This window comes from Suillus clintonianus (assembly GCF_016758775.1).
Source record: "Suillus clintonianus strain FC179 chromosome Unknown DEU56scaffold_118, whole genome shotgun sequence".
Lineage (NCBI taxonomy): Eukaryota > Fungi > Basidiomycota > Agaricomycetes > Boletales > Suillaceae > Suillus > Suillus clintonianus.
In genome coordinates, this window is record NW_024539342.1 from 106,015 (window position 1) to 114,964 (window position 8,950).

The window sequence follows — 8,950 nt, forward strand, 5'->3', positions numbered from 1 at the left end:
GTGAGGGGTAAACCCACGGTGTACATTCAAATCTAGCTACTAGACATGCGAGAACTACACAATGATATCATCCCAGCCCTCATCCAACTCCCGCTCTTCTCCTTCGAGGTCAGGCTTAGTGATGTGCAAAGCCCGGCTTCAGGCCGTGGGCCGAGCCAAGCCAAGCCCATTTAGGCCGGGCCAAGCCGAGCCTTGAGGACGGCCCATAAGGGCTCAAGGCCCGGCTTGAGGTATCTGTAAGCCTGAACCGGGCCCTCGAGCCACGGCTTTCAATGGGAGTAACACTGGCAGATCATAGATGAGTATTTGAGTACTTCTGCTCATTTGCGTGCATCTGCATTTGTTCGTATGTAATTCTGCGTGTTCTCACTTACACATACTCATTTATAAATCGTTGCACGTGACACTTTGTTTGTTCGGAACGGGTCATTCATGCTTGCATCCTGTTCATTCACCACTCGTATCTTCACACTCGTGCTCATATTGCACTCATTCCAGCTTGTGTACACCTGTTCTGACTTGTCCCTCGTCGTTCTCATTCATCTGGGCTTGCCTGGCCTCATTTTGGTTCATTATGGCTTGTCCCTCGGCATTCTCATCCATCTAGATTTACCTGCACTCGTCTGGACTCTTCTGCATTCGTCTGCATTCGTCTGGACTTGCCTGAACTCGTTTTGACTTGCCTCTATTCATCTGGGCCTGCCTGCACTTGTTTGGACTCGTCTGCATTCGCTTGTACTTGCCTGCACTCATTCTGCATTCGTTTGGACTCATCTGCATTCGCTTGGACTTGCCTGAACTCATTTGGACTTGACTTGGCTTGTCTGTATTCGTCTGGGCTTGTCTGCAAATGTTTGGACTTGACTTGGCTTGTCTGCATTCATCTGGACTCGCCTGCAATCGTTTGGACTTGCCTGCATTCATTTGCGCTTGCCTGCACTCGTTTGGACTCGTCTGCATTCATCTGCATTCGTCTGGACTTGTCTGCGTTCGTTTGGACTTGCCCTGGCTTGTCTGTATTCGTCTGGGCTTGTCTGCACTCGTTTGCACTTGCATGCATTCATCTGGACTTGCATGCACTCGTTTGGACTCATTTTCATGTACGTTGGTGCCCGTGCATGTTCGACAGCCGTTAATGATATCACACAATTTTTTGCATAGCAAGCCGCGGCCTAAGCCTAGGCCGAGCCGAGCCTAGCCTGAGCCGTCAAGGAAGGCTCGGCCTGCAATCTCAGTGAGCCTGAGCCCCATCAAGCCGAGCCGTGACCCCGGCTTTTGAGCCGGGCCGGGCCGTGCACATCACTAGTCAGGCTTGCATGTCACAGCAGTAACATCCTTGTCTTTCACCAGACCAAGGAGACTCCAACTTCCAAGGCAAAGAAGAGCTCGTGTCGTTTGCGCCAAAAGTCTTGAACGCATGTGAGAAAGAATGAGCCGTCCGCGAGAAAAAATGCGCTCGACGTCAACAGACGTTGCTGGAAAGCCACATTAAAAACATCGAAGATTCACGTCAGAATAAAAACAAACTCACCTGGAATTGACAGGTAATCTAGGGCCATGCGAGAGAGGCGTGGGTACATAGCGCGACGTTCGTGCCACCAAGCCAGTACATCGCCGACTTTTTCAACATCGGTGCTTAGATATTTGTCGAGCTCGTGTGATATGACTTGAGGTGCGGCCAGTGTTGGGAGTGAGTCGAAGATATTCAACGTCTCGTCAATGACATTGTGAGCATCAATCTATGGCAACATTTAACAGCAATAGATTAGTTAAATAATGAGGGACACGGAGACATGAAACTTACCTCGTCACCAGCATTGACACCCTGAGCAACTGTTCGCACAGCATATGACCGGTCATACACCTCACGCACGAGATGTTCAGCCGTGGTAACCCACTCATTCTCCCAGCCTGCATTCCGGAAGTATTGCAGTTTGTGCTGGGGATGAAGGACTGCCGGTGAAAAAAATATGAAGTTAGCATCATCATAAGAAGGAAGACTTGACAAGAGCATACCCATAGCCACACGGTATGTTTCGGAGGTATCAGTGAGCGAATAGTATCTGTTGAGGGTTCTTTTTGCCAGTTTCAATGCCGCGCGAATGGCAGGGTCAAGGACGTGAGCGTTAAGGATACCGTTAGTGAATGTCGTGTCGATATGGTCCATCGCTAGGATGACCATCACAAGATTAGGAGTTAATCGCGAGAAGTATTAGGTAGCATGCTTGAGGATCTGTAGAAGGTCAGTCACAGCTTGTGTAATGTGTGACGTGTCACTTACCTTCAGAACATCTCGCAGCTATGTCACAAGTGTCCACGCGTGATCATCTAATTCATACACTCCAAGTCCCAACTTACGCTTATCAGTCATCGCATCAATCGCTTTGCGGTGATCGATCGCAAACTCCAACATATCAAATGTGGAGTTCCAACGGGTCGACACATCACGCGGCATGATCCTGGATCCAAGTCCTAGTTCCTCAGTAGCGTCTTTCCATGCAGGGAGAAGGAGTGTAGTAGAGTGGACAATCTTGAAGGCAAGTTTGCGCAGCTGGTGAGTGGATTAATTTTTCATGTCTTTAATCATGTATAAACTCAAACTTGCCTTTACTAGTGTCAATCTAATGGGCCGAATGTTTGCTTCCAATGCAGTGCGTTCATGCGCTGTCAGCAGGTCTATTTCGTCGACCAACCCATCCTCATTGTCAACATCCTCTGCATCCGGGTCACCATCCCCGTTCTCTGCAATTGTGGCTTCATCCTCGCTCCTCATATCTCTCACCATATCCGAGTCAAGTGCAAGTGACTCTGCGTCAGTGGGAACATCTTTGGCCTTCGGTAAGTCAAACTGCTTTATTAACGATTTCGCCACGAGGTTGATTACATGCAAAAAGCATCGTGTTCGTGATGTGGGCCCTCCGAAGTGAGCTACGAGGTCGGCAAGCTCAGTCGTGAGTGTGTCATTAGAGCTTGCGTTGTTGGCCGTGATGCTCAGTATCTGCAGGATGGTAAGCAGCTGTACTGTGAAGCACCGTCATCTACTCAACGCCAGCACTGTGAAGCGCTGGCACCAACCCCCCTTCGCCAATGCCAACACCAACCTCCCACCAACGCTGGCACCAACCCCCCTTCGCCAATGCCAACACCAACCCCCCACCAACGCTGGCACACCAACCCCCCTTCGCCAATGCCAACACCAACCTCCCACCAACGCTGGCACCAACCCCCCTTCATATAGTACGCATCATGGTGAGTGGTACTGACCTTGTCAGTTATTCCGAAGTCGGCTAAAATTTTAGCAAAGGCCTCTGCGAGATTGGCACCAGAATGTGACTGACTTGCCGTCAGTCTCAGGGTGATGTGAAGCTAATCGAGCACACCCACCTGCGCAACTTCAACAACATCAAGAACCATGGCCAGAGGTTTGCCCTGGTGTTCAAGGTGCACAGAGACCGCCACAAAGGCCTTATGATTAGGTGAGGTCCATGCATCTGTCGCGAAGTTGAGTTCACCATCATATTCCTTTCAGATTTTTAGTTTTTTTTTGTGACATTCGACAACGGCGTGCATCACCTGCAGCATTCATGCGATCCGTTGTCAAACATTTGCGAATACAAGTTTCACGTCGTGTGACACCGTGGAAGGTGAAGGTAGGTAGTATTCAGGACGCCCCGTCTTCATCAACGACTGAAATCCTCGGTCACTGACAGTCTCAAATGGTCGTAGGCTTTCCGAGACCCAACGCACGATCTCTGCCCTTTGGCAATGTGTCAGTAGCGTGTTCATGTACATACTAGTGAGTACTTACTTGGTTTCAGTCTTCGTGTGTTGCCTATGTGAATAGGTCACTTTACCCTTAGATGTTCTTTCGAAAGAGGACGTGATAGTGCCGTATTTCAGTAAGTTTTTGATGACGCCTTCACGTGCTGCTACTGCTGATTTAGTCTCTTGTGCGGCATCATATGCCTCTGGCCCCCAGCAGCTCTTGGCGTGCTTGGCCATGTTGCTCGTCAACTTCGCATCGCCCTTGTCGAGGTAGCGCCGAACGATGTCTTACTACTTGAGGGTCTTATATGTTTTCGTGTAAATGTAGTGACACCACAACTACACTTTGATAAGACAAGAGTTGCCAACTCCTCAAGTACACGGTCAACGGATTTTCTAGTTTTCTCGGTTGATAACGTGTCGTTCGTGGGAGGCTCGACTATACAGTCTGTCGTTGGTTCTTGAAATGGGGTTCGGTTTGGGATGGGAGGATAGACCTAGACGATAGGCCTGATACGATGAACTGCGTAGAATAGATGGACTAGACTACGTTGACGAATGGTTTGTCCGAATGGTCCTTGGACAATTATACAAGTGGATGCGCTACACAACACTTGGCTGAAGTGTGTGGATCCTTTGATGAACGAGGGACCTTTGGTATGGAGCAAAAGTCCTTGGTGGTGTGGAATTGGGAAGCTGACTAAGCTTTACCCAGACAGATCCTTGCTGACGTAATCAAAGCAAGAATATTCTCCTGAAGAGTTCTTTGTCCAAACAGCTCTTGGACAAAAGATATGGGTTGTGTGGGATGCTGACTAAGCTTTTCCCAGACAAATCCTTGCTGACTTAATCAAAGCAAGGAAACAGCAGTTCTAGACCAACAAAGGACTAGAAAAGAAGGTTAGGGTGACTAAATGCCCCTAACAACAGTAAAGATAACACAAGACTAAGATTATATCAAATCTTAGTGTAGTAAGGCTGTCAGTATCAGCCTGCACTTCAGATGATAGATGTGAAGTGGGAAATCTCCAATATGGGGAGTCTCTCATTTCTCCTCAGAGAATCGAGCCTCCTTATATACATTTGGTGTGGGAAATATCCCAGGAACTGTATAGTACCAAGAAAATAGAAAGAGACACAAATCTCAGAAGAAATAAGGTAGTTGTAGCATAAAATGCAGAATTGAAGTGGAAAGAACACCAAAGGAGGAAAATGACTCATTCTGACTCATTTGACAGCAAATGACATCACTGTGGAGCAGTGTGGAGCATTTGTGGAGCAAAGTGGAGCTGAATGATATCATTGTGGAGCTATGACATCAAATGACATTGTTGTGGAGTTATGACATCGAGTGACATCGTCCAAGATCAAATGACTCAATTCTGGAGTCACATGACTTCTCCTAGGGTTAATTACATGTTATGTAAGCTCAGATTGTGGCTGAAGCTCACATAATGTGCACAAATAAAAAAGAACAAGAGAAACAGAAGCAAGAAAGTCAACAAAGATAAACGTAAACAGAAGTAAATGAAACGCGAGCTTTCTGCCACTTTTTACTTCTCTTGCCTCAACATAGAGTAATTAGTCTAAAGCAAAAGCTTTTTGACTAGTATACCCTTATCCTATTGAATGTCAATGTATGATCTTCATTTCATGCATGACAACGCGCTGTTTGCAACCCTTCCCCATGCACTGGAATACATGGGAGCGCCGCCCGCCAATATATTCAATGCTTGGTATTGGCTCGTAGAACGCATAAACCGGTGATGTCCACCCTTTTTTTAGCTTGTCTGTGAAATAAAAACTGATTAACATAATGGTATGCTCAGGATAATTAACTTGCCGAGCTCAGCTTCTGAGGTCTCGGCATCATCAGATGACGTCTCGGAGTCCACATTGATAGCATCCTGTATGCCATCCTCCTCTTCCGTTTGTACAGTAGCTCGCTGACTTTGATCCTGTTCAATTTGGATAGTAGCTTGTCGACTTATGGTGCGGGGAGGAGGGGATGCTTCTTCTCACTCAGATGCAGAACTCGAAGGTATGTGCTTCGTTTTTTTTTTGGCCAGTGAAGGCTCTTGACTACCGGTGCTAACCTTCCTTTTTAGCTTTGTCGTGCCTTCCGCAACAGCCTGCGCGGCCTTCTCGGTGAGTTTCTTGACCCGCTTATGAAACATTGTGGTGAATGGAGGTGGAGTGGGGCTTTCAAAGCTTGCGAGAGGTTGCGAAAGATGCGCTGGCGGCCTGTCAGTTTTTTTGGGGTCGAAATAAAGTTTTTTTAATTCTGTATAGTTTCTAATATATGTTAGTTTCAAATATATGTGCAATATATGTGACAGGTGCGACATGGCTACTTTTAGCCTGACGGGTACAGGTACCCTGCCACGGGTACCCCACACTCGTACCCGCACCCGTACCCGTCAGGGACCCGTACCCGTAACCCGCACAGGTTACCCATACCCGTGCCAATGCCTAAGTATTACTCACCTCGTGTTGGTCTTTCTTTCCAAACAACACCTTGTAATTAGCTTTTTGACTGAGTTCCGCGATGAGTTTCCACACTCGTGAATGGTCATCCTTGCTCCACGGAATTTCCGGTAGTGAGATCTTGGGGTTCTTGGATTTACCAGCCATATACAAGCTTGGACGATGAACTACTGATGGGCGTGATAAACGATGAGCTCGATTTGGTATATGCGGTTTAATTTGAATTATTTTGCGCCCGCTGGAAAATAATTCGTTTCGGACAACAGCGAAAGCGAAAGCAACAGTGGACAGCGGGCTACTCTGAGCTCCCCTAATGAAAGATTGAGGTCTCCATACGGCAAGGATTACTATCATTCCCGGTAATATGTCCATGGTTGCTAATATGCAAAAAGTTCATAGCACTTCAACATCGTGCTTAACTGACATCGAAAAAATTCAAGCATGTACAGAGTACCTATAAATGATGTTTTGCACGAGTAGAATGAAAGATTTTGGAATATTGCAGCTGCGATGGATGAAATAGTGGTGTTTTGAAACCTTTGCCCAACACAAATCAACCAGATCCCGAAGATCCTGCAAAGGTATTTGTAAAAATATACCTAGAGCACAATGAACACCTTCTAGGGATGTCAGAAAACCAATTCGATAAAGGTTACTCTCTTGCGCTGAGGTGCTACAGTGGTAGAATCAACAACAAGTACAAAAGCGTGACACAGGACAGGGGAGATGTGTAAGTAATTTAGACTCCTCCTCGGCATATGCCCCCCCCCCCCCCCCGTATTACTGTGACAGGACGTGACAAAATGTTGCAGATTAGAGAGTAGACCCTGAGTTTTATCGGGTTTGCTCCGACATCACACCACATCATCCTAAAAATCAGTAAAAATCAGATCCATGTAGAGGAGATACAAGTCTATGACGGAGAAAATTTGCGAAAGAAAATGTGATGTTGCTGAGGAGCTACAAAGGTTTTGCTGAAAACTTTGCATGTTATAGGGAATGATAGTAGGACGAGGTGCGACAAGGTGTAGAAATTATCTCATGGGAAGGTTTAGCTGGCGCGGTGCATGTGGACAAATTAGGAAAGGTTTAGGCTCCGCGTAGGTAATTTACGTGAGGTGACCGTAAGCTTCAAGTTGACATTAATATTGACGACGACTTTTTAGAATTGACCAGCCCTATCAGATCTTTTCTATTTACCCAGCATGTTGTCCATTACTGGCTGGGCTGTGCACACTGCATTGCGACGCTCCGGCCAATCTGGAGAGGCCACATTTTACATGCTACATCCGTCACCTCACAAGCCAATAACACCAACAGCCATCTCAAGCCGGAGTTCCAGGCTACCATTGAACGTGCTGACATTCACTTCTTGAACGCACAGACGGCATTGCACATATCTGCGTGTTGTAGCTGATGAGTAAGGTTTCTTGAGTTACTCGCCGTGAACAACGCACCACCAACTTCAGTGATAACACCATACCACTCCAACCTGATCCATGTACACTTGCGACAACTTCAATATAGCGGATACAGATTTCTTGCAGAGGACCACGGCGAAGAATGAGAAGCACGAAAGGCCAGGTGAATAGAGCGCACTAAGCTTCAGTACGGTGATCAATTTCTTCACGACGGAGTCCTTGACCATATCGCCCTAGAGTCATTCGCAGAAGCGGTAGAAAGCCAAAACGATCCCCCCGAGGCTAGTAATGGGGTGCGCGTGTGTTCATCATTGAATCAGGGTAGGGCAGGTGACCTCCAAGATAATTCGTGAAAGGGTTAATGTAGAATGAGGTCATTTCAATTTTGACCAGATCGATATTTTGCCGGGATATCGTCAGCTAGGATGAGCACACCAAAGGATGATAATCCAAATCATCCAAGTTCATGTTGTGATGGGATTTAGCAGATGCGCCGAATATCGCAGATGGCGTACAATTGATATATAAGTGTAAATTGTCAGCGATGAAGTATACAGTAGTGATGAGTGCACGCAAAATTAATCGCAACCATGAGCACCGCTACGGCCGCCATTTGTCGAGCCGTCCTGGAGAAGTGTATGAAGGTGTCCAAGCGTAATCGAGGAGGCATCCTCAGTCTTCCATGAGACCAACACGAATGACAGAACAGGAACGCCTTGCACCAATGCACGTCCTGAAGCGAATCGACGTCAGATGAGTCAATATCCCGCGGTACCCCAGCCTGAAGCGGATGTCGAGTGTCGTCTACTGTCTTGTATTCTGCATTGCCATCATCGAGTCTCATGACCTACATGTAGGGGATTACGCGGTTTGACAGGGTGCACTGCATTTGTACGAGGAAAGAAGAAAAGAAGTTTGTGGAGGCGAAGGGAAATAGGTTGCTGCGGGTCTGCTGTATGCAGAGATATCTGTACCATAGGTATGGTAGATATCGGTGATCTGTAGCGCCCGGCAGGAGGACGAGTTATATCAGACTGCAATATAGTGATGTATGAGTGGTGTCATGAGTAAAGGAATGAGGTGTGTACATTTAGCACATCACTGAGGGTTGACTGTTTGCATGCATTTGTCTGCAAGGGATTGTTAGCACACGGACAGTAGATATTTGCAGGGAGTGCGTACACCTGCCTGAGCGAGGGCATCAAGTGGAATGTTGCATGTGTAGATATTGTAATCCACTTGAGGGGACGCACTATATGCCGTGTAAGCCAAATGGC

The 8,950-nt window shown here is 47.1% G+C and overlaps 1 protein-coding gene across 1 annotated transcript; it reads right to left on the reverse strand.

The window, feature by feature from the left end:
- Positions 1-1,898: 1,898 nt before the first annotated feature.
- DEU56DRAFT_974543 (uncharacterized protein) lies at positions 1,899-5,580 on the reverse strand (the record flags this gene model as incomplete). Its single annotated transcript, XM_041359549.1, has 5 exons — positions 1,899-1,903; positions 3,381-3,522; positions 3,604-3,757; positions 3,809-4,052; positions 5,445-5,580. The coding sequence occupies 5 exons, from the start codon at positions 5,578-5,580 to the stop codon at positions 1,899-1,901; spliced, it is 681 nt and encodes a 226-aa protein (XP_041203211.1).
- Positions 5,581-8,950: the final 3,370 nt, after the last annotated feature.